At 49.6% G+C, this 25,465-nt stretch overlaps 2 protein-coding genes across 10 annotated transcripts in view; one reads left to right on the plus strand and one right to left on the minus strand.

Annotated features, from left to right (window-relative positions):
* The first annotated feature begins 450 nt into the window (after positions 1–450).
* kics2 (KICSTOR subunit 2) lies at positions 451–6,112 on the plus strand. The gene is made up of 3 exons (XM_078417258.1): positions 451–876; positions 3,502–3,790; positions 4,060–6,112. The coding sequence occupies exons 1-3, from the start codon at positions 483–485 to the stop codon at positions 4,874–4,876; spliced, it is 1,500 nt and encodes a 499-aa protein (XP_078273384.1). The 5' UTR covers positions 451–482; the 3' UTR covers positions 4,877–6,112.
* Positions 6,113–12,672: 6,560 nt separating this feature from the next.
* The window catches only part of LOC144603665 (SLIT-ROBO Rho GTPase-activating protein 1-like), a 172,836-nt gene continuing 160,043 nt past the window's right edge, over positions 12,673–25,465 (minus strand). For 3 of the 9 annotated variants that reach the window (XM_078417257.1, XM_078417251.1, XM_078417248.1), the window contains exons 20-22: positions 21,859–21,996; positions 19,638–19,971; positions 12,673–18,026 (exon numbers count right to left, since the gene is read on the minus strand). In XM_078417257.1, coding sequence (XP_078273383.1) covers positions 17,658–18,026; positions 19,638–19,971; positions 21,859–21,996 — 841 coding nt within the window. In that variant the 3' untranslated portion in view covers positions 12,673–17,657. Of the gene's footprint in view, positions 18,030–19,637; positions 19,972–21,858; positions 21,997–25,465 lie in introns of all 9 variants that reach the window. The other 6 variants (XM_078417252.1, XM_078417250.1, XM_078417247.1 and 3 more) reach the window with 4 other exon arrangements.

Consider the following 25,465-nt stretch of genomic DNA (forward strand, 5'->3'; position numbering starts at 1 on the left):
CAGCAATCCCTTTGGCCTTCTCTCCCTGTTCCCTCGGCCCCTTACTCCACTGCTATCCCACCTCGGCAATCCTTTTGGCCTTCTCTCCCCGTTCCCTGTCCCTTCAGCCCTTTACTCCACTGCTATCCCACGCCAGCAATCCCTTTGTCCTTCTCCTCCCGTTCCCCGCCCCTTCGGCCCAATACTCCACTGCTATCCCACCTCAGCAATCCCTTTGCCCTTCTCCGCCCCTTCGGCCCCTTACCCCAATGCTACCCCACCTCAGCAATCCCTTTGCCCTTCTCCGCCCCTTCGGCCCCTTACCCCAATGCTACCCCACCTCAGCAATCCCTTTGCCCTTCTCCGACCCTTCGGCCCCTTACCCCAATGCTACCCCACCTCAGCAATCCCTTTGTCCTTCTCTCCCCTTTCCCCGCCCCTTCGGCCCCTCCCTTCACCCCTCCCCCCGTCTCCTCCCCGGCGGCGGCGGCAGCGGCGGCGGGATGAGTGAGGCCGGGCTGGGGCCGGTGGAGCCGGGGCTGGGGCCTAGTACCGGGCTGGGGCCTGGTACCGGGCTGGGGCCTGGTACCGGGCTGGGGCCTGGTACCGGGCTGGGGCCTGGTACCGGGCTGGGGCCGGTGGTGCTGGGGCCTGGTACCGGGCTGGGGCCGGTGGTGCCGGTGCCGCTGGAGCAGGCCGTGCTGGAAACCTTCTTCTCGCAGCTCGGCGTGTTCTCGCACGACCGGGCCAAGGACTACGTGGAGCGGGAGCGGGAGGGCAGCCGGGCGGCAGGGCCCACCTGGGCCTCGGGCTGGGCCGCTCTACTCGCCGCCCTCGGGCACCTGGCAGCCGCAGAGAAGGTCTATCATGGCATGGGCTTCCTGGGGCAGAAACTGGGTGAGTGCGGGGAGGGGGAGGGGGAGAGATAGAGAGGAGAGAGATAGAGGGGGGAGAGATAGAGGGGAGAGATAGAGGGGGGAGAGATAGAGGGGAGAGATATAGAGGGGAGAGATAGAGAGGGGAGATAGAGGGGAGAGAGAGAGAGGGGAGAGAGATAGAGGGGGGAGAGATGGAGGGGGAGAGAGAGATAGAGGAGAGAGATAGAGGGGAGAGATAGAGGGGGGAGAGATAGATAGAGGGGAGAGATAGAGGGGGAGAGATAGAGAGGGGGAGAGATAGAGGGGGAGAGATAGATAGAGGGGAGAGAGAGGGGGAGAGATGGAGGGGGAGAGATAGATAGAGGGGGGAGAGATAGAGGGGGAGAGAGAGATAGAGGGGAGGGAGATAGAGGGGGGAGAGATGGAGGGGGAGAGATAGATAGAGGGGGGAGAGATAGAGGGGGAGATAGAGGGGAGAGAGATAGAGGGGGGGAGAGATAGAGGGGAGAGAGAGGGGGGGAGATGGAGGGGGGAGAGATGGAGGGGAGAGATAGATAGAGGGGGGAGAGATAGAGGGGGAGATAGAGGGGAGAGAGATAGAGGGGGGAGAGATAGAGGGGGGGAGAGATAGAGGGGGAGAGAGAGAGGGGAGAGAGATAGAGGGGGGGGGAGATAGAGGGGAGAGAGATAGAGGGGGAGAGATAGAGGGGGAGAGATAGAGGGGAGAGATAGAGGGGGAGAGAGATAGAGGGGGGAGAGATAGAGGGAGGGAGATAGAGGGGGAGAGAGAGATAGAGGGGAGAGAGATAGAGGGGGGAGATAGAGGGGAGAGATAGAGAGGGGAGATAGAGGGGAGAGAGAGAGAGGGGAGAGAGATAGAGGGGGGAGAGATGGAGGGGGAGAGAGATAGAGGAGAGAGATAGAGGGGAGAGATAGAGGGGGGAGAGATAGATAGAGGGGAGAGATAGAGGGGGAGAGATAGAGAGGGGGAGAGATAGAGGGGGGAGAGATAGAGGGGGAGAGATAGATAGAGGGGAGAGATAGAGGGGGGAGAGATAGAGGGGGGAGAGATGGAGGGGGAGAGATAGATAGAGGGGAGAGAGATAGAGGGGAGAGATAGATAGAGGGGAGAGAGATAGAGGGGGGAGAGATAGAGGGGGGAGAGATGGAGGGGGAGAGATGGAGGGGGAGAGATAGATAGAGGGGAGAGAGATAGAGGGGAGAGATAGATAGAGGGGAGAGAGATAGAGGGGAGAGATAGAGGGGAGAGAGATAGAGGGGAGAGAGATAGAGGGGGGAGAGATAGAGGGGGGAGAGATGGAGGGGGAGAGATAGATAGAGGGGAGGGAGATAGAGGGGAGAGATAGATAGAGGGGAGAGAGATAGAGGGGGGAGAGATAGAGGGGGAGAGATGGAGGGGGGGGAGATAGATAGAGGGGAGAGAGAGATAGAGGGGAGAGAGAGATAGAGGGGAGAGAGAGATAGGGAGAGATGGAGGGGGAGAAAGAGAGAGGGGAGAGAGATGGAGAGGGGAGAGAGAGAGAGGGGAGAGAGAGAGAGAGGGGAGAGAGAGAGAGAGGGGAGAGGGGGAGGGGGAGAGAGAGGAGGGGAGAGAGAGAGGAGGGGAGAGAGAGAGGAGGGGAGAGAGAGGGGAAGGGGAGCAACAGAGAAGGAGGGAGAGAGAGATAAGGGGGAGAGACAGCGGGAGGAGGGGAGACAGAGGGATGAGAGGGGGAGAGATAGAGGAGGGGAGAGATAGAGGGGGAGAGAGAGGGGGAGAGATAGGGGAGAGAGAGGAGGGGAGAGAGAGGAGGGGAGAGAGGGAGGGGAGAGGTTGAGAGAGGGAGAGACTGAGTGGATGGAAAGAGGGAGGGAAAGGGGGAAGAGAGAGGGAGGGGGGGAAGGGAGAGGGAGTGAACGAAAGAGGAGGAGGGAGAAGGCGATGGGAGAGAAGGAGCAGAGGAATAAATGGGACAGGAGGGAGGGGAGAGAGAGAGAGAGAGAGAGAGAGAGAGAGAGAGAGAGAGAGAGAGAGAGAGAGAGAGAGAGAGAGAGAGAGAGAGAGGTAGGTGGCAGTGAGAGGAGGAGAGAGGGCGAGGGAGTTGCAGAGGGGAGAATGAGGGTAAGGAGGTGTGAGGGAAAGTGAGGTTGTGGGGGGGGGTAGAGAGAGGGAGATGAAACTGTCAATGATGTGATTGTGGAATTCAACAGGATTTGATAAGGCAAATAGGTTTACTTGGAGAAACGTGTAGACAGATGAGGTTAGTTTGCCTTGGTCTCATCTGCCAACAAATGATCCATACCCCTCCATTCCCTGCATTGTGGGCCGAAGGGCCTGTTCCTCTGCTGTACTTTGTTGTGGAAAGACACAAAGTGCTGGAGTAACCCAGCGGGTCAGGCAGCATCCCTGGAGAACATGGATAGGTGACGTTTCAGGTCGGGACCCTTCTGCAGACCTATCCATATTCACCGGTGATGCTGCCTGACCCACTGAGTTACTCCAGCACTTTGTGCCTTTCCTTGGTAAACCAGCATCTGCAGTTCCCTGTTCTATGTTCTATGGATGGATGGCGTGTTTGGTTGGTGTGGGTGTGGCGCAGTTTTTGAGTTACTGTATTACCTGACTCGTGCGACCTCTGGGCAGGTGGGCAGTCGTTCTTCAGTCGGAAGGACTCCATCCGGACCATCTACACGTCGCTGCAGAACGAGCTGCGTAAGTTGGTGACGGGCGGGCGGAGCGCGGCGGCTGGCAGCTCCTCCCACCTGGATGAGCTTCTCTCCCACCTGTCCGAGCAGCTCAGTGACTTTGTCCAAGCCCGCATGGAGATCGCCGAGTTCTACGAGAAGATGTACTCCCTCAGCTCGCAGAAGTGCATCCAGTCGGTGGAGCTGGTGCACTCGCTGGAACGTATCCTGCAGAGGTACAGCTCGAGGTCAGTGGCAATCCTACCCAATGATGTGTACTGACAGTGGCACAGCGGTAGAGCTGCCGCCTCACCGTGTCGGATAGATCCCGGGTCTCCGGCGCTGTAAGGCAGCAACTCTACCGCTGCGCCGCCCTATGTTCCAGGGATAGGAAACGGGATATGGGTCGAATGCGGGCACCTGGGCAGCTTAGGTGGGGTATCATGGTGGGCATGGGCAGATTGGGCTGAAGGGCCTGTTTCCGTGCTGTGTCACTCCGGCCCTTTGACTTCCTCAGGTTCCATCACCCGATCCTGAGCCCACTGGAGAGCAGCTTCCAGCTGGAGGCGGACGTGCTGACGCAGCTGCTGAAGGCCCAGGCAGAGATCAGCGAGTGGAGGTTCCTGCCCTCGCTGCTCAACCTGCATGGCGCCCACTCCAAGCTGCACAGCTGGGGCCAGATGTTCGAGAAGCAGCGCGAGACCAGGAAGCACCTGTTCGGTGGCCAGACCCAGAAGGCCCTCCAGCCCCCTCACCTCTTCCAGTGGCTCACCAGGCTGAAGAACGCCCTCCTGTCCAAGTTCAGCTTCTACTTCCACGAGGCGCTGAGCCGCCAGACCGGCCCGTCCGAGATGAAGGCCTTGACCGCCAAGACCAACCCCGACTACTGCGGCAAGATTTCCAGCTTCATCCGCAAGTACGACGCCCACAACGTCTCGCTCATCTTCGACAACCGCGGCTCGGAGACCTTTCAGGGCCACGGTTACCACCACCCACACTCGTACAGGGAGGCGCCCAAGGGTGTGGACCAGTACCCTGCCGTGGTGTCGCTGCCCAGTGACCGGCCGCTCATCCACTGGCCCAACGTCATCATGATCATGTCGGACCGCGCCGCCGAGCTCAACGCCCTGGACAAGGTGGTCCACTTCTACGACGACAAAGTCCAGTGCACCTACTTCCTTACCCGCCCCGAGCCCCAGTTCACCATCGTGGTCATCTTCGATTCCAGGAAGTCGGAGAAGGATTCCCACTTTCTCTCCTTCCTCAACGAGCTCTCGACCTCCCTGAAGAACAGCAAGCCCTTCGCCAGCTTGAAACCCGGCTCCAAGGGCTGATGTCAGCAGCTCTGGCATAAGCCCACATTGTACAGTGACTCACCAGTGTTGGCGAGAGCTCGATACACCCAGCATTACCGGTCCAGTTACCTTTTACCTATATCTCCCCTCCCCCTCCCCTTCCATCTACATTCCTTCCTCTAGCCTCACAATTGGCATCTTTACGCTTTAGAGATTCAGGGCGGAAACAGGCCCTTCGACCCACCGAGTCCGCACCGCCAGTGATCAGCACACACACTGTAGGGACGATTCTGCGCCGACCATCTCTCCGTACACTAGTACACTAGCACTATACTACACACTAGGGACAATTTATAATTTTACCAAGGCCAATTAACCGACAAACCTGCACGTCTTTGGAGTGTGGGAGGAAATCGGAGCACCCGGAGAAAACCCATGCGGTCACAGGGAGAACGTACAAACTCCCTACAAACAGCACCTGTACTCAGGATCAAACCCGGCTCTCCGGCGCTGTAAGGCAGCAACTCTACCGCTGCACCACTGTGCCGCCTCCTCTCAATGCAGCAATTGGGACTGCAGAAGTAGGAGGCATTCGGTCTGCCATCAGCTCGGAGTTGCACAGCCTGAAGGGCGACACGGTGGGGCATCTGGTAAAGCCACTGCCTCACATCGCCAGAGACACAGGTTTGATCCAGTACTTGGTTGCTGTCTGTGCCGTGTTTGCATGTTCTTACTGTGAACTTGTGGGTTTTCTCTCCTCCCACTTCAGAAAGACGTGCAGGTTTGTAGGTTAATTGCCCCTGTGTAAATTGCCCCTCATGTGCAGGGAGTGGATGTGAAAGTGGGATAACATTGAACTATCGCATGGACTCGGTGGCCCCAAGTCCACACTATTTGGATAGCATAGAATTTGTGTGATGGTCGGGGAGTTGAAGGGCCTGTTAGCACGCTGCGTCTCCAAACTAAAACCTTTTTTCAGGTGTGCATGTTCGTGTTACGAGGTTGATACTAACTGACGTAAGGAATCCAATTTTCTTTAGTAACTTATAACTGTGAAATAAAAAATACTTCCACTTTATGCAAATAATGAGTTTTAATCCTAAATGTTATTTGCAAAATGTAAAGATATGTTTACAGACCAGTTGAAGATAAATTAAACTGGAAGCACCATTCTATCAATGCAAGAAATGGAAGAGTACTCCGTCCCCCAAGACCCTTCCTCTTTTAAGCCAGTTCATGGCCTTTCACGGTCTTCGTCATTCTCCCTCTGATCTTGTTATCTGTTAGTTCACAAAATGCTGGAGTAACTCAGCAGGTCAGGCAGCATCTCGGGAGAGAAGGAATGGGTGACGTTTCGGGTCGAGACCCTTCTTCAGTCTGAAGAAGGGTCTCGACCCGAAACGTCACCCATTCCTTCTCTCCCGAGATGCTGCCTGACCTGCTGAGTTACTCCAGCATTTTGTGAATAAATCGATTTGTACCAGCATCTGCAGTTATTTTCTTATACTACTTGTTATCTGTTAGGTTCTTTACCATAAGATGTAGGAGCAGAATTAGGCCATTTGGCCCATTGAGTCTGGTCTGCCGTTTGATCACAGCTGATCTATCTTTCCATCTCAACCCCATTCTCCTGCCTTCTCCCCGAACATTTGACGCTCCTACTAATCAAGAACCTATTGATCCCTGCTTTAACGTGGCCACAGTCCTCTGTGACAATGAATTCCACTGATTCACTACCGTCTGGCGAGAGAAATTGCTCCTCATCTCCTTTCGAAAGAAATCCCTCCTCGTCTCCATTTTTACCGTGTAAAAATCTATCGCTCTCGGTGTGGGATGCACTTGACAGCTGATCAGGTCACGTTGAGTTTATTGTCATGGGCACAAGTGCGGTGAGCTACAGGTGCAATGTCAAGTCAAGTCAAGTCAATTTTATTTGTATAGCACATTTAAAAACAACCCACGTTGACCAAAGTGCTGTACATCTGATTAGGTACTAAGGAAAAAAAATGAAACACAGTAACATGCAAACAGTTCACAGCGCCTCCTCAATGAGCCTCAAACGCTAGGGAGTAGAAATAGGTTTTGAGCCTGGACTTAAAGGAGTCGATGGAGGGGGCAGTTCTGATGGGGAGAGGGATGCTGTTCCACAGTCTAGGAGCTGCAACCGCAAAAGCGCGGTCACCCCTGAGCTTAAGCCTAGACCGCGGGATAGTGAGTAGCCCCAAGTCGGCCGACCTGAGGGACCTGGAGTTAGAGAGGGGGGTTCGAAGATTTTTGATGTGGGGGGGGAATGTCCATTTAGGGCTTTATACGTGAATAGGAGGAGCTTGAAGTTGATTCTGTACCGTACAGGGAGCCAGTGGAGAGAGGCCAGAATTGGGGTGATGTGGTCCCTTTTACGGGTACCCGTCAGGAGTCTCGCTGCGGCGTTTTGGACCAGTTGCAGGCGGGACAGGGAAGATTGGCTGATCCCAGTGTATAGGGAGTTGCAGTAGTCTAGACGGGAGGAAATGAAAGCGTGAATGATTTTTTCTGTGTCGTCGAATTGGAGGAAAGGTTTGATTTTAGCTATGGTTCGAAGTTGGAAGAAGCTGGCTTTTACCACAGCGTTGACTTGCTTATCAAATTTTAATGCAGAGTCAAATATCATGCCGAGGTTTTTGACATGCGGTTTGACTAGGCAGGATAGACTTCCAAGACTGCCTGTTATCGATTTGATGGAGTCGGGGGGGCCGAATAGGATGACCTCAGACTTGCTCTCATTTAATTGGAGGAAGTTCTGTGCCATCCAACATTTTATGTCCTCAAGGCAGTGTAAGAGGCTGTTTAAATTTGACTGGTTGTTGGGTTTCAGGGGGAGGTAAAGCTGAGTGTCATCGGCATAGCAGTGGAAAGAAATGCCGTGCCTTTGAATGATTTGGCCAAGGGGGAGCATGTATAGAGAGAAGAGAATGGGGCCTAGGATGGAACCTTGTGGAACTCCGCAGGAGAGGCTAGCTGGAGCAGAGGAATAACTGCCTATGTTGATGGCGAAACTCCTATCTTTGAGGTACAAAGCGAACCAGCTCAGGGGAGTGCCATCAATGCCAACCGCGTACCGGAGACGGTCAATAAGGATGGTGTGGTCCACTGTATCGAACGCTGCGCTGAGGTCGAAAAGGAGCAGGATTGCACAGTCGCCGGTGTCGATGGCGAGAAGCAGGTCGTTGTGTACCATCAACAAGGCAGACTCTGTGCTGTGGTGGGCTCTGAAACCTGACTGGAAACTTTCCAGGATGGTGTATTGGTGCAGCAGCAACATCACAGGCACAAAATCGCAGACAACCCACAAAAGCATTAATAATGTGGAAATTATACAAGACAGTGAAAGGAAAAACACTGTACAAAAAGACATTAGTGCAAAACACAATTAGCCCGCAGCATAACCAAGGAGCAGTCTCACCCCGGTCACTCCCTCCTCTCCCCTCTCCCATCAGGCAAGAGGCACGGAAGTGTGAAAACACACACCTCCAGATTCAGGGACAGTTTCTTCCCAGCTGTTATCAGGCAACTGAACCATCCTATCAACAACTCGAGAGTGGTCCTGAGCTAATATCTGCCCCATTGGAGACCCTCGGACTATCTTTATTCGGACTTTACTGGACTTTACCTTGCACTAAATGTTATACCCTTTATCCTGTATCTATACACTGTGGACGGCTTGAGTGTAATCATGTATAGTCTTTTCACTGACTGGATAACACGCAACAAAAGCTTTTCACTGAACCTCGGTACAATAATAGACTGAATTCTAAGCTGTAAATATTCCAGATGAAACAAGTCCATGGTCATGCATAGTTGTGCAGTGCTCCATTGCTGAGGTAGTATTAGGCTATGCAGGTCGGTTTAAGGACTTGGTTCTTATGTAGTGAGGACAGTACGTCCGTTAAGGAAAGTAATCGTACCTATAGCTTGTGGTGTGAAGCATCGGGCTTCTGTATCTCAATGGTCCAATGCTACTTTATTGTCCCATGTACCCAACTATAGTGAAATTCCTTTTTTGCATTTAGTTGAGTAAAACATCTTACAATACACGGGCACAATCGTACTTAAGTACAAGAGTGCAAGGGCAGTAGATTAGACTGAGACAGTACACAAGAGTCGCCACATTTCCGACACCGTGGACCAGAGAGACGGGAGTGGAGGGAGGGAGGTGGCGACAAGGGAGGCCAATGGGAGGGGGAACCGCGGTCTTAGTGGAAAGAGTGGGGATAAATGGGTCCCTTTCGGAATGGCAGGCAGTGACCAGTGGGGTACCGCAAGGTTCGGTGCTGGGACCCCAGCTATTTACGATATACATTAATGACTTAGACGAAGGGATTAAAAGTACCATTAGCAAATTTGCAGATGATACTAAGTTGGGGGGTAGTGTGAATTGTGAGGAAGATGCAATAAGGCTGCAGGGTGACCTGGACAGGTTGTGTGAGTGGGCGGATACATGGCAGATGCAGTTTAATGTAGATAAGTGTGAGGTTATTCACTTTGGAAGTAAGAATAGAAAGGCAGATTATTATCTGAATGGTGTCAAGTTAGGAGGAGGGGGAGTTCAACGAGATCTGGGTGTCCTAGTGCATCAGTCAATGAAAGGAAGCATGCAGGTTCAGCAGGCAGTGAAGAAAGCCAATGGAATGTTGGCCTTCGTAACAAGAGGAGTTGAGTATAGGAGCAAAGAGGTCCTTCTACAGTTGTACCGGGCCCTGGTGAGACCGCACCTGGAGTACTGTGTGCAGTTTTGGTCTCCAAATTTGAGGAAGGATATTCTTGCTATGGAGGGTGTGCAGCGTAGGTTCACTAGATTAATTCCCGGAATGGCGGGACTGTCGTATGTTGAAAGGCTGGAGCGATTGGGCTTGTATACACTGGAATTTAGAAGGATGAGGGGGGATCTTATTGAAACATATAAGATAATTAGGGGATTGGACACATTAGAGGCAGATAACATGTTCCCAATGTTGGGGGAGTCCAGAACAAGGGGCCACAGTTTGAGAATAAGGGGTAGGCCATTTAGAACGGAGATGAGGAAGAACTTTTTCAGTCAGAGGGTGGTGAAGGTGTGGAATTCTCTGCCTCAGAAGGCAGTGGAGGCCAGTTCGTTGGATGCTTTCAAGAGAGAGCTGGATAGAGCTCTTAAGGATAGCGGAGTGAGGGGGTATGGGGAGAAGGCAGGAACGGGGTACTGATTGATAGTGATCAGCCATGATCGCATTGAATGGCGGTGCTGGCTCGAAGGGCTGAATGGCCTACTCCTGCACCTATTGTCTATTGTCTATTGTCTATTGTCTTACCTTCTGCGCACTCAGGTTTGGCTGCGGGTGGCGCCCCCGGGTGGCCGGGATGGATGGGTGACGTCGGTTTACTGGACTATCCGGACGGAGGTGACGACTGGAGGCCCTGCAGCAGCCTGGGGCTCGCCTGGATCGGGCGGCACCACATAAGACCAAGAGCGCGGAACAGCGTAAAAACTGGTGCCTCGTGCATGCGGTCTCAGTGGACTGTTTCTGTTTACTTTGTACTCATTGGGGATTGTGCTTAGGTATAGCCATACTTTACATGAACTATATGCAACGGAAGAATTTCAATGCGTTTGCTCATGTTCAACGCTGCTTTATTTGTCCCATGTGCGGAGGTACAGTGAAAGTCATTTTTGTACACAGTTCAGTACAAGTATTATGCATAAGCACTTAGATACATCTTAGATAGGCATCTCAGATACACTACAAGTGTGTAGCAGTGGTACACTGAAACAGTGTACAGAGGCACCAGATTTGACACCATTTTCAAGGCCCAGTTGTTAGAGGTGTAGACATTTTAGCCTGACCATGAGGCCCGTTGCCCTGGCGGTGTTGCAGGGTCGGCGTGGCCATTGGTGTCCCCCACCCCTGCCACTCCGCCTCCACCCCCGGCGTCCGCAGCCCCTTCCTCACCCACCCCGCTCCCAACACCACACCCAGCACCAACCGACCGGATCATTGTGAGCAGTTCCGCTTGCCTCATTATAGGGTGTGGAGGCTTTGGCATCACCCTTAACAGCACTGATGCACAGAGAGATCTTGGGGTCCAAGTCCATAACTCCCTGAAAGTGGCAACACAAGTAGGTAGAGTGGTAAAGAAGGCACATGGTATGCTTGCTTTCATAGTAGACACAAAATGCTGGAGTAACTCAGCAGGACAGGCAACAGGCTGAAGTCAGAATGAAGAAGGGTCTCACCTTCTCTCCAGAGATGCTGCCAGTCCCGCTGAGTTACTCCAGCATTTTGTGTCTCTCTTCAGTTTAAACCAGCACCTGCTGTTCCTTCCTACACATTTCGCTTGCTTTCATGGGTCAGGGCATTGAGCATAAGAGTCAGAAAGCCATGATGCAGCTTTATAGGACATATGGTGTATTGTGTGCAGTTCTGGTTGCTCCTTTACAGGAAGGTTGTGGAAGCTTTGGAGAGGGTGCGGAAGAGGTTTACCAGAATGCTGCCTGGATTAATTGGTATTAGCTGGAAGGAGAAGTTCGACAAACTTAGATTGTTTTCTCTGCAACGTTGGAGGGTGAGGTGAGACCTGATAGAAGTATGTCAAATTATGAGACATAAATGGGGTAGAATGTCAGAACTTTTTCCCCAAGTTGGAATGGTCAAAGGGCATAATTAAAGGAGGTGTGCAGGCCAGGTTTTCAATACAAAGAGAGAGGTGGGTACATGGAACAGGGGTGGTGGAGGCAGATACGATAGTGACATTTAACAGGCTTTTAGATAGGAATATTGATGTAGGAAATGGAGCAATATAGATCACGTGCAGGCAGAGGAGATTAGTTTAACAGCCCCATGTTCGGCAAGGGCAATGTGGGCTGAAGGGCCTGTTCCTGTGCTGTACTGTTCTATGTGTGGAAAGAGCTGGAGATGCTGGTTTAAATCGAAGGTAGACACAAAATGCTGGAGTAACTCAGCGGGACAGGCATCAATCTGAAGAAGGGTCTCGACCCAAAACGTCCCCATTCCTCCCCTTCATCCATGTTGCCCGCTGAGTTACTCCATCATTTTGTGTCTACCTGTACTGTTCTATGTTCTACATCAGTTTCCGTTGCAATCTTTGCACCATTCTGCTGTTTTTGCATTCCTCGTTATGTTTATTGTGCATTTAATGTATTTATTGGGGCAAAACAGTGGCACAGAGGAAGAGTTGCTGCCTTGCACTACCAGAGATCCGTGTTCGATTCTGAATTTGGGCGCTGCCTGTATGGAGTTTGTACCCTTGTTAATCAAGAAAAGACAAGAGCGACAATAGAATCAAGATACTGTGGCAACTCCTGAGTTGGGCCACTCCTTGGCCGAACCCTTGGCACTGAGACTGACAGGGTCTGGGCACTGCCCAACCCATGGGGTATCTCCAGCAGGGGTTGTGGAGAGAGGAGAGCGAACATGTGTGCTGGCAGCTTGCCATCCCGACTGGACTAATCCGGTGCCTAGCCTTATTTCGGGCTGAACCGATGGCTCCCTCATTGGTGACCTCGACGTGATTTGAACACGCAGCCTTCTCCCGCCACAATACACACAAAATGCTGAAGTAACTCAACGGGTCAGGCAGCATCTCCTGAGAAAAGGAATAGGTGACGTTTCGGGTCGAGACCCTTGTTTCGAAGAGGTTTTTTTGGAAGAAGGGTCTCGAGCAGAAACGTCACCTATTCCTTTTCTCCAGAGATGCTGCCTGACCCGCTGAGTTACTCCAGCAGTTTGTGTCTCGCCTTGGAAGATAGGTTGGAAGTTTCTTAAATGCGAAAGGGAAGGGATTGAATAAGCAAAGCCAAGAGAAATGGATCAACTTCCTTTATTAGAAAGATGGCTCTGGGACAAACCTGAAGATATACTGAAGCAGGGAACAATACAAGCCAAATATACAGTACTATACACAAAAGTGCATTGTCACAACTGATTAATGGTACATTGTCAACAACTGCATTTTCTTTTAAACTACTGACTCGGCTGTGATGTGAAAACAGAAATGCAACAATACAGACCAAGTTCCTCTAAGAGTTTAAAGGCACTTCCACATGTACATACAACATGTACGTACATTGATACAAGAAGGTAACAGCAGACATATAGGAAACTATCAGTAACTAACATGGCAGTACATGGTTCTCAGTTAGGCAGGTGCAATATGGAAATTACCAGTGTGTTTGTAGCTGTGACCAGTTACCTATTAAAAATCCACAAACTGCAGTTAAAAGCAGCTTTGTACTGTGTATTATATCTTGTAAATGCATCCACATAACATTTGTTAACTTCAATTATACATTGCTTTTACTAGATAGATTCCACTCGGAGTATTTTTACAATCCAGTATACTTGTTAGTTGAATATACAAATCTCAGAGCAGTGCACAGTTGCACTATCCATTTTGGTTGATTTACAATTTGTTTTTAAATTAAGTTAAGTAAACTCTATACTACAAGTCCTTCAGCCCTCTTGCAAAGGCCAAAGGCGGAAACTATTAAAAAAAAGTTTCAAAAAGTACTACATTCCATTTGTTAAAAACAATGGCAGACAAAAAAAAAAGAACAAATATTTTAAGGTAAACTTCTGGGTAAATGCCCGTAACCAGATGTTGGATGAACTAGCTTTTTATGACTAATCTCTGAGGCTGTTCTTGAGGGGGAACAAGATATGAAACACAATAAAAGATTAAAATTGAGCAAGTAGACTCTGACTCAGCAGATTGGGCGGCACAGTGGCCTGGCTGGTGCAGTCGCTGCCTCACGGCACTGGAGACCCGGGTTCCATCCCGACCTCGGGTCCAGGCTGTGCAGTTTTCACGTTCTCCCTGTGACCGCGTGGGTTTCCTCCGGGTGTTCCCGTTTCCTCCCACATGGATCGTATTCATTGCCACAGATGACTGTGGAGGCCAAGTCAATGGATATTTTTAAGGCGGGGATTGACAGATTTTTGATTTGAAAGGCTGTCAGGGGTCATGGGGAGAAGGCAGGAGAATGGGCTTGAGAGGGAAAGATAGATCAGCCATGATTGAATGGTGGAGTACACTTGATTGGCCGAACAACCTTATTCTGCTCCTAGAACCTATCCCAAAGACGTGTGGGTTTGTAGGTTAATCTCCCCCCCCCCTGGTGTGCAGGGAGTGGATGAGAAAGTGGGATAACATAGAGCTAGTGGTTGGCAAGGACTCAGTGGTCCGAAGCGTCTGTTTCAACACGATCTCTTTAGAAATACATAGGTTGAGAGTGCTAGCTGTGTTGAGATGATTCTTTGCAGATGAATTCTAGTCTCCTGTTGGGTCAGGGGTTGGCACAGTTGTAGAGATTGTACACGGTGGTACACAGTCGTGATGCAAAAGGAATTTCACTGTGCAGTTGCATATGTGACAAATAAAGCACCATTGAACCACTGAAGGGGAACAAAAGACGGACTTATTCACTAGAAGGCCCGGTTACCCCCCCAGCTCAGCTCAATCGCCAACCCCTAGTTATGACCTGTTAAATGTATGAGTTGAAATGCTCCTCTGATGTCAACTGGATCGTTACAAACTGTGCAGATAGAAGTAATGGCCCAAAGGAATGGACAGCAGCTGTATCTGAGGCCACTGTCCTGAGGCCACATTGTTCCAAACTATGAGAAATGGCAGATGGAGTTTAATCCAAGCACGTGTGAGATGTTTCACTTTGGGAGGTCAAATGCAAGGGGAAAATATACAATTAATGGCATGAGCCTTAACGACATTGATGTACAGAGGAGTCTTGGGATCCGAGTCCATAACTCCCTGAAAGTAGCAACTCGAGTCGATAGAATGGTAAGGAAGGCATATGGTAAGCTTGCTATCATAGGTCGGGGCATTGACTATTAAGAGTCAGGAAGCCACGATGCAGCTTTGTAGGACTTTGATTAGGCCGCATTTGGAGTGCGGCGTGCAGGTACTGCGTGCAGTTCTGGCCGCTTACGGGAAGAGTGTGGAGGTTTTGGAAAGGGTGCAACGGAGGTTTACCAGAATGGTGCCCGGATTAGGGGGAACTAGCTCCAGGGAGAGGTTGGACAGACTTGGATTGTTTTCTCAGGAGCACCTGAGGCTATGGGGAGACCTGAAGGAAGTGTGTACAATTACGAGGGGTATAGATAAGGTCGACAGACAGAATCATTTTCCCAGGGCGGAAAAATCAAGCACTAGAAGGCATGGCTTTAAAGATGAGAGGGGCAAAGATTAAAGGCAATGTGCGGGGGCAGGTTTTTTTACACAGAGGGTGGTGGGTTTTAAATACTTTGGGGCAAGCATAAGGATTTGCAGGGAATGGAGGGATGTGAGTCATGTGCAGGTAGATAAGAGATGATCTTGGCATCATGTTCAGAAGACATTGTGGGCCAAAGGGCCTGTTCTTGTGCCATGTTCTATCTACCCTGCAAGCAGCAAGCATGTAACTTACACCAGAAGGCTGAGCCATGCAAATAAATACTAAAGTTGGGTGTAATGGTGGTCTTTATACAGACAGAAATGTTCCACACATCAAGGTGACCAAATAAAACAAAGTGAGGATCCTCTCTCTGCACTGATTAGAATTGTCTGTAAAAAGAGTAAGGTTGTCTGACGAGAGTCTTTTTGGTTTAGTTTAGTTAAGACATATCACGCGGAAACAGGCCCTTTGGCCCACAGAATCCACGCCGACCAGCGATCCCCGTACACTAACACCATCCTACACACTAGGGACAATTTACAATCTTTACCAAAGCCAATTAACCTACAAACCTGTACGTCTTTGGAGTGTGGGAGGAAACCGGAGCACCCGGGGAAAACCCACGCAGGTCATGGGGAGAACGTACAAACTCCGCACAGACAAGCACCCGTGGTCAGGATCGAACCTGGATCTCTGGTGCTGTTAAGGCAGCAACTCTACCGCTGTGCCACTGTGACGTCCAGTCAAGCAGAAAGGGGGAAGGAGTCGTCACAGGGAATATCAGAGGTATGTAAACTAAAAAACCTGTTTTGATCATTGATATATAGTCCGATTTACATTACCCTGTTGGCAACCCAGGGCTGGACCTGCCCCAGAAGAGTGAAAAGGTAGAGGGAGAATGGGCTATGGAGATTGTTTTGACTTCAAGCTAGTTCAAGGATGTTGGTCTAGCTAGTTCCCATGGTCGCAGAAGTGCAATGAAACCCTTCAGCTCGCCGCTGCCATTCAAAGTCAAGTGACAGCGATCTGGAAAGAAGTAAATGTCACCAGAAATGGTGGCACTACAGCAAAGCAGATGGTGAAATGTGGATGAGACAAGGGCTGTTTCGTTCTGCTAAAAAGCATCTAAGTAGGAAGGCCAAAGGCACTTCTTTGGGTGCATGAAACTAAATCCTCAAAGTACCTACAGTGTGGAAGGCAGTGCTAGACTTATATAGCATAGAAACAGGCCCTTCAGCCCAACTCATCCATACTGACCAACATGACTACAGCTCTTCCAAAGAATTGGCTGCTACTCGTAAAGAGTGTCCTTAATTGCTGATCATCTCTTGATTTCCAAATGTCAACCTGCCGAAAGACCTACTTTGCAGAAACAAGGAACTGCAGATGCTGGTTAATACACAAAAGGGACACAAAGTGCTGGAGTAACCCAGCGTGTCAGGCAGTATCTCTGGAGAACGTGGATAGGTGACATTTTGGGTCAAGACTGCAGATATGTGTGAACTGACAAAGGCATTGGCAAGGCATTTAGGGCGGAACAGTGGCACAGCTGCTAGAGCTGTCCCATCACAGCACCAGAGGCCCAGGTTTGATCCTGACCTCGGATGCTGGCCGTGTGGATTTTGCATGTTCTCCCTGTGACAGCGTGGGATTGCCTCCGGGTGCTCGTTAATTGGCATCTATAAATCACCCCTAGTGTGTCGGGAGTGGATGCAAAAGTGGGATAACATGGAACTAGTGTGAACGGGTGGCTGATGGTCAGCGTGGACTCGGTGGATGGGGGAGGATGAGGAAGTGGGATAACATGGAACTAGTGTGAACGGGTGACCGATGGTCGGTCTTTGAGGACCCGTTTCCATGCTGTACATCTAAGCCCTACAAGAGGGCACACACTCACGACCGGGGCAAGGCCCTGGTTTCACAGTAAATCAAACATTCGGCCTTTCTCCAGACCGCAATCGTAGGGTTTAAGTCATCAGCTTGTGGAGAAGGCTGAAGGAGCTGGACAGATGATGGTGTCAGCATGGCTCCTCAAACGACTGCTGACACACGAGTGCGATGGCAGCGGGTGGAGCGGATACCCAGAGGCTCATTCCATTGCAAAGCAGCGGTTTCCCCAACGTGTACACCCAGCAGCAGGGCCGGAGGAATGTTAATAGAGTGCAGGAAGGAAGCAAAGTCATTCACAACCCAAAGCATTCGGCCACAATCCAGGTCTCTCGAACGATGGACGTTTCCCATCAACTCTGAGCAAAGAGGAACTCACAGTCCAGGAGCCATTCCCCTCTGCGTTTCAGTAATCAGCCTGACGAGTTGGGAAGTCCAAGTTATTTTCTTACATTTTTTTTCGCTCTCCTTTTAACCATTCTGTTTAAAAGAAGTCAACTGTTGCAGCATAAGATTCAAGTCTTGTTAATGTTAGTGTTAAGTTGCACCTTGAAACAGTCCAGTTTGAGATGGAATTCAAATGCCCTGTTAAGTTACTACCACTGAGACATATATTCTAACACTGAAAGAATACATCTCCAATTATAAACATTAAAATATCAATATTCCTGGCGTTATCCTGGCCAGGGTCGTTGATCCACAGAAAGACATCAGTATCGGCCCCACCGGTCGTCACATGGTGCAGGATTTGTCCGTGGCGGCCTGCACTGTGGGCGGTGGTCCCACGCTGGGATTGGTCTTGGGCAGGACCATGGGTTTGGGCCTGAGGGCGGGGGGCTTCAGCTGCACGCCCATGCGAGGCGAGAGCACGGGCTTGAAGGAGCTCGCGGGGTCACTGGAGGAGCTGGTGCTGCGCCGGATGGCGGGCTCGCTGCCCTTGGGCACGGCCGAGGTGCGCAGCGGGCTCCTGGCGTCCAGCCCCAGGGCCATCTTCTTCTGCTCCAGTGTGTCCAGCACCACATCGGGGGCGTGCTTGACCGTGCTCTGCCGCTCCAGCTCGCGAAGCTCGTTCAGCGCCGTGTTCATCGTCTCCTCGATGTCCTGCTGAGGGTCAAACACACAACATGGTCCTTCCTTTCTGAAGAGGCAACTTCCAGAGATTAAAACTTTTACCTTCTTTACACTATTACCGAAAGATCAATTCTGGAGATGCAAGGAACTGCAGAAGCTGGTTAACTGAAAGAGACACAAAGTGCTGGAGTAACTCAGCGGATCAGGCAGCGTTTAGTTTTAGAGATGCAGGGTGGAAACGGGCCTTTCGGCCCACCGAGTCCACACCTGTACACAAGCTCTTTACACACTAGGACAATTTACAGAAGCAACTTAACCTACAAACTTGCACGTCTCTGGTATGTGGGAGGAAACCGGAGGTCCCGGAGAAAACCCATACGTGTGAAAACGCACACCTCCAGATTCAGGGACTGTTACCAGGCAACTGAACCATCCTCTCAACAGGAAGTCCTGTCTTCCCATCTGCCTCATTGGAGACACTCAGACTATCTTTAATTGGACTTTACCTTGCCCTGTACGTTATTCCCTTTATCCTGTATCTGTACACTCTGGATAGCTCGATTGCAATCATGTATCGTCTTTCTGCTGACTGGATAGCATGGAACAAAAAGCTTTTCACTCTACCTCAGTACATGTGTCGATAAACTAAACTAAAATTAAACTAAACTAGCATACTGCCCGATTCACCTCTCTCTACTCCATTGAGGACATTGGACATTGTCTGTGGAATTGATGCGCTACAATCCTGAGGACTATATTCTGCACTAAACTGTGTATGTTCTCCAGAGGTGCTGCCTGACCCGCTGTTACTCCAGCACTTTGTACCTTTTTCCTCAGCCTGCCCCTGCAGTTCCATGTTTGTGCCTTTGTTTAAGTGTCTTACTGAAGGTCATCAGGAAAATTGAAACCCATGGAATGAAAGTTATGGTGGTGGCACTGTTCTGAAACAGAATGGTGCTGGGCTGGGGAGGAATCTCAGTGGTATCTTTGCCTATACCTAGCCGGCAATCGCCAAGCCACTGATCTAATCATTTCCGTGCTGGTGTCTACAGGAGCTTGCCGGGTACAAATTGGACACCCCATTTCCTACACGACACACCCCAAAGACTTGCTGGTTTGTAGGTTAATTGGCCCACTGTAAATTGCCCCTAGTCTATTGGACAGGGAGTGGATGCGAAAGTGGGATAACATAGGACTGGTGTGAATGGGTGATCAATGGGGTAGGTATGGACTCGTTGGGCCGAAGGGCCTCTTCCCTGCTGTATCTCTAAACTGAACTAAACTAAATTTAGGATTTAGAGCAAACAGAGCCAATCGCTGCCTTCAAAAGCTCATTGTGTAAGGGTTTCAGAGAGAATAATTGGGATAGGTGCAGGCAAACGGGACTGATAACAGCCACCACAAACTTGATGGGCCAAATAGACTCCCTCTCTGCCCAACCTACCTCGACTCCGTAAAGCAACATGCAGTGACTGAAATACATAGAACAGATGAATCAGGACACATTTGAACGCAAGGATGGTTTTGAACAGCAAAGGGATAGGAAAGGTTGCAGTGAGTGGTGGAGATGGTTGATGCTTTAACATTGAAAACGTCAAAACATCAGAGGAGATGAAAGAATAAAGTCATGCATGCACGGACCTGAGCGATTGCCTCGGGGTCCAGAGGTTTATGCTCACTGAAGCTGGAGTATTGACCCGAGGACGTAGACCTTCGGATTGGCGGGCTCTCAATCTTTCTGACACCCTCGTGGCGGCTAATGTTGGGGAGCCCCCCTCGAAGGCGGCGCTCTGGGCTGTCAACTGTAACGCTGCGGCTCTGCAGGAAAAGGCGGGCGGTGGCGTGGGACGGCGTGATCGGCGGGCCACTCTCCCCTGAGCTACTTACTAAGCCGTGCATCGGGTGCACCAGGCAATGCCCTTCGCTTGCTCGCAACGGGCGGCGGCTGGGAGGCAGCTCCGACCGCTTCTTCTGCCTGGACCAGAGAGAAAAAAGAACAAGGTCAGACATTCCTGTCACAGCGTTCCCATGCACGAGCAGACCAGAGCATGACTCATTTAGGTGGATGTAGTTTAGTTGAGTATAGTTGATTCTAGTTGAGTGTCGGTTAGTTTAGTGTAGTTGAGTCGAGTTTAGTGTAGTTTAGCGTAGTGTAGTTGAGTTCAGTGTAGTTTACTGGAGTTGAGATGTGTGCACTGTTGTTTAGTATAGTTGAGGTGAGCTTAGTGTTGATGAGTTTAGTTGAATGTAGTTGAGTTTATTGTAGTTTAGAATAGTTGAGTTTAGTGCAGTTGAGTTGACTTTAGTGCAGTTTAATATAGTTGAGTTTAGTGTAGTTGAGTTTAGCATAGTTTATTGTAGTGTAGTTTAGTTTAGCATAGTTTAGTGTAGTTGAGTTTAGTGTAGTGTAGTTCAGTGTAGTTGAGTTTAGTGTAGTTGAGTTTAGTGTAGTTGAGTTTAGTGTAGTGTAGTTGAGTTTAGAGTAGTGTAGTTCAGTGTAGTTGAGTTTAGTGTAGTTGAGTTTAGTGTAGTGTAGTTCAGTGTAGTTGAGTTTAGTGTAGTTGAGTTTAGTGTAGTGTAGTTGAGTTTAGTGTAGTTGAGTTTAGTGTAGTGTAGTTCAGTGTAGTTGAGTTTAGTGTAGTGTAGTTCAGTGTAGTTGAGTTTAGTGTAGTTTAGTATAATTGAGTTTAGTATAGATTAGAATGGTTGAGTTGAGTTTAGTATAGTTTAGTGTAGTTGAGTTGCAGAGCCAGGTAGAACATGCAAACTCCACACAGACTGCACCCGAGCTGGATTGAACCCAGGTCTCTGGTGCTGTAAGGCAGCAGCTCTACCAGCTATGCCACTGTGCCACCCAGGTTAAATAAAGTTTGTTTACCAACACAACTGTACCAGTGGGTAATTTAAGAAGTAGAAACAAGAAACTGCAGATGCTTATTTATCAAGGAAAGACACAAAGTGCTGGAGTAACTCAGCGGGTCAGGCAGCATCACTGGAGGCAATGGATAGGTGGTGTTTCGGGTCGGGACCATTCTTCAGACCTATCCATGTTCTCCAGGGATGCTGCCTGACCTGCTGAGTTACTCCAGCACTTTGTGTCTATCAGTGGGTAATTTAACTTGTTTTCATCCCTGAATACAACAGTGGAATAATCCTTGTGAAAGTTTTCGTTTTAGATATATAGAGTGGAAACAGGCCGTCACCCACCGACACTGCACTGACTAGCAATCACCCCATACACTAGTTCTATCCTACACAGTGGGAACAATTTATAGAAGCCAACTAATCTACAAAGCTGCACGTCTTTGGAGTGTGGGCGGAAAACAGAGAACCCGGAGAAAACCCACGCATTCACAGGGAGAACATGCAAACTCCGTACAGAAAGTCCCTGAGACCAGGATGGAACCGGGGTCTCAGGCACTGCAAGGCAGCAGCTCTACCAGCTGCACCACTGTGCCGCCCAGGTCAAATAAACTTTGTTTACTTAACAAAGTTAGGTGAAGTTAAGTTTAATAGGAATCTGAGGGGATTTTTTCACACAAATGGTGGTGGGTGTATGGTACAAGCTACCAGAAGAGGTAGTTGAAGCTGGTACTATTGCAACGCTTAAGAAACATTTAGACAGGTACATGGATGAGAGAGGTTTAGAGGGATATGGGCCTAACGCAGGCAGGTGGGACTAGTGTAGATGGGGCATGTTGGTCGGTGTGGGCAAGCTGGGCCGAAGGGCTTGTTTCCATGCTTCATGACTCTTGCAATAGAACTGTGCCAGTGGGTAATTGCTTTCACCTCTGGATCCAACAGTGGAAAGGTCCCGATGAAAGAACCAATAAAGTGAGTGGGTGAGGGGACAGGTTCAGACCTTGCTGTGTAAACATCGGGGATGCGCTCAGTGGGAGAGGTGATGTCGTTCTTCGAGGACAATTTGTCTTCCGTTGCCGCCCCACTACTCGCCTCGCTGTCGGCTTTCTGGCTCAGCGTGTCCGAGAAGGTGTCGTCCCTGAAAGAAAGCACGGCCAAGAGACTTTCCCAAGGGCACAATAGACAATAGACAATAGACAATAGGTGCAGGAGTAGGCCATTCAGCCCTTCGAGCCAGCACCGCCATTCAATGCGATCATGGCTGATCACTCTCAATCAGTACCCCGTTCCTGCCTTCTCCCCATACCCCCTCACTCCGCTATCCTTAAGAGATCTATCCAGCTCTCTCTTGAAAGCATCCAACGAACTGGCCTCCACTGCCTTCTGAGGCAGAGAATTCCACACCTTCACCACTCTGACTGAAAAAGTTCTTCCTCATCTCCGTTCTAAATGGCCTACCCCTTATTCTTAAACTGTGGCCCCTTGTTCTGGACTCCCCCAACATTGGGAACATGTTTCCTGCCTCTAATGTGTCCAATCTCCTAATTATCTTATATGTTTCAATAAGATCCCCCCTCATCCTTCTAAATTCCAGTGTATACAAGCCTAATTGCTCCAGCCTTTCAACATACGACAGTCCCGCCATTCCGGGAATTAACCTAGTGAACCTACGCTGCACGCCCTCAATAGCAAGTCGTGGGCAAAACGCCGGCACCCTTATACGTTACTGCGCCCATGAACGGCTGACGTTAAAGATTGCCAAAGCTGCTGTGAACCATCTACTTGATAATAACGCAATAATAAATTGAGCTAAAAGTCAGTGCAATATTGCCACTTGCTCCTTTCTGTTCTCCCCCGATGGTTAAAATGAAAAGGTTATGGAATTGAAAATTAAAATGAAAAGAAATTGGTTATGTTGTTAGGAACAAGCTAGAAAAGGTGCAGAGAAGATTTATGAAGATGTTGCCAGATCACGAGGGCCTGAGCTACAGGGAGAGGTTGTGCAGGGTAGGACTCTATCCCCTGGAGCGCAGGAGGATGATCTTATAGAGGGGTACAAAATCATGAGGAATAGATTGCGTAAACGCTTGCCCAGAGTAGGGGAATTGCAAACCAGAGGACATAGGTTTAAGGTGAGGAGGGGGGGGAGATTTGATAGGAACCTGTGGAGTGACTTTTTCACACAAAGGGTGGTGCGTGTACATTGGGGTTGGGTGCTGGAGGAGGTCGTTGAGGCAGGTACTATCACAATATTTAATAAACATTTAACAGGTACATGGATAGGACAGGTTTAGAGGGGTATGGGCCAAATGCAAGCAAGTGGGACTAGTGTAGATGGGACATGTTGGTCAGCGTGGGCAGGTTGGGCCAAAGGGCATGTTTCCACACTGTTTGACTCTATGACTCTATAAGTAGTTTAGTTTAATTTAGTTAACTACACTAAATTTAAAAAACGAAACTCCGCTCAGTCCGCCTAAACCTACATGATCTCCCGGTTGCTAAACACTTTAACTCCCCCTCCCACTGACCTTTCTGTCGAGGGCCTCCTCCATTGTCGGAGTGAGGCCCAGTACAAATTGGAGGAACAGCACCTCACATTTTGCTTGGGCAGCTTACAGCCCAGCGGTATGAACATTGACTTCACTAACTTCGTAACCCTTGCTTTCCCTCTCTCTCCATCCCCTCCCCCTTCCCAATTCTCTGACCAGTCTTACTGTCTCTGACTACATTTTATCTGTTTGCATTGTTGTTACCTTCTCCCAACTAACAATGATCTATTCTACATTTTCCCTGATCTCCATTCCCTTTGTCCTGTTTTCACACCTTACACTTCCATATCTATACACTTCCTTATCTATGTACCTCCCACTCCCCTGACATCAGTCTGAAAAAGGGTCTCGACCCGAAACGCCACCCATTTCTTCTCTCCAGAGATGCTGCCTGTCCCGCTGAGTTACTCCAGCTTTTGGTGTCTATCTTCGATGTAAACCAGCATCTGCAGTTCCTTGTGAAAAAAACTAATTGTTCCCTTCTTCAGACAGAAATTAGAGGTGGAAGGAGGGTGGGGTGGGGGGGGGTTAATAAACTGGAAGTGAGGAAAGGTCAAAACAAATCAGGGTCAGCAGCAGATGACCTCAGGAAGGTTGGAGCCCATAATCGCCCATTGTTGGTGGGGAAGGTGTGATAACAAGAGGGATACAAGGATGGGAACAGTGGAACTGGTGGGACAATGAGGGTGGGGGGAGAGGGGGGAGAGAGTGCACGGAGAGGGGAGGGGAGGGAATGCTGACATCACATGTTCCCTTCTATATACACAAACAATGCTGCTTTTCCGCTTTAACCATCGGGGAAGAACAGTAAGGAGCAAGAAGCAATATTGCATTTACTTTTAGCTCAATTTAATATCTTACCAAAGCCAAGGCACGTCACTGCCAATTAGTAAGGCTCAAAGTGAATTCAATATTGTAACACCAAGGGTCATGTGGTGGTGAATGCAGAGACCAAATCACACAGAGGAAGCTCCCACATGCACCAATGTGGAGACTAGCCTCAAGACTTTTAAAAATAGAACATAAAACATAGAACAGTACAGCACAGGAACAGGCCCTTCGGCCCACAATGTCTGTGGCAAACATGATGCCAAGACCACCCCTTATCTGTCTGCACATAATCCATATCCCTTCATTCTCTGCATATCAATTTGCTTACCCAAACGTCTCTTTTCCTCCCTAGCGTTTGAGGCCCATTGTGGAGGGGCTGTGAACTGTTTTGTATGTGCTGTTATGTTTGCGTGCTACTGTATGTTTCATTTTTTTTCCTTAGTACCTAATCAGATGTACAGCACTTTGGTCAACGTGGGTTGTTTTTAAATGTGCTATACAAATAAAATTGACTTGACTTGACTTGACTTGACTTAATGCCACGATCATATCTGCCTCCACCACTAATACCGCCAGCATGTTCCAGGCACCCAACACCCTCTATGTAAAAAAACTCGCCTCGCACAATTCCTTTAAACTTTGCCCCTCTCACCTTAAAGATATGCCCTCAAGTAGTTGATATTACCCTGGGGGGGAAAGGTTCTGACTGTCCACCCTGTCTATGCTTCTCATAGTGGTATATACTTCTATCAGGTCTCCCCTAAGCCTCCTGCGTTTCAGAGAAAAAAATCCAAGTCTGTCCAACCTCTCCCTGTAGCTGAAACCCTCGACTCCAAACATCATTCTAGTAAAAGAAAATAACTGCAGATGCTGGTACAAATCGAAGGTATTTATTCACAAAATGCTGGAGTAACTCAGCAGGTCAGGCAGCATCTCAGGAAGAGAAGGAATGGGTGACGTTTCGGGTTGAGACCCTTCTTCAGACTGATTCCTGTTTCCACGATGTATCTCTAAAGTCTAAAGTAAAGAATGACTTCTCCCAGAGATTTATGAATCTTTAGAACTCTCTACCCCAAAGAGCTATGGATTCAGATAAGTTCATAAGTTATTGGAGCAGATTAGGCCATTCGGCCCATAAAGTCCACCCTACCATTCAATCATGGCTGATCTATCCTTCCCTCCCAACCTCTTTCTGCTGCCTTCTCCCCATAACCCCCGACATCAGAG

This window comes from Rhinoraja longicauda, chromosome 20 (assembly GCF_053455715.1).
Source record: "Rhinoraja longicauda isolate Sanriku21f chromosome 20, sRhiLon1.1, whole genome shotgun sequence".
NCBI classification, from domain to species: domain Eukaryota; kingdom Metazoa; phylum Chordata; class Chondrichthyes; order Rajiformes; family Arhynchobatidae; genus Rhinoraja; species Rhinoraja longicauda.

What these genes read in the sequence shown, in the direction of transcription:
- kics2 (XM_078417258.1), top strand. Translation starts at nt 483, where the DNA reads ATGAGTGAGGCCGGGCTGGGGCCGGTGGAGCCGGGGCTGGGGCCTAGT. An exon ending in CTTCCTGGGGCAGAAACTGG is followed by an intron (nt 877 to 3,501) that starts GTGAGTGCGGGG and finishes ACCTCTGGGCAG; the next exon opens with GTGGGCAGTCGTTCTTCAGT. An exon ending in CTGCAGAGGTACAGCTCGAG is followed by an intron (nt 3,791 to 4,059) that starts GTCAGTGGCAAT and finishes TGACTTCCTCAG; the next exon opens with GTTCCATCACCCGATCCTGA.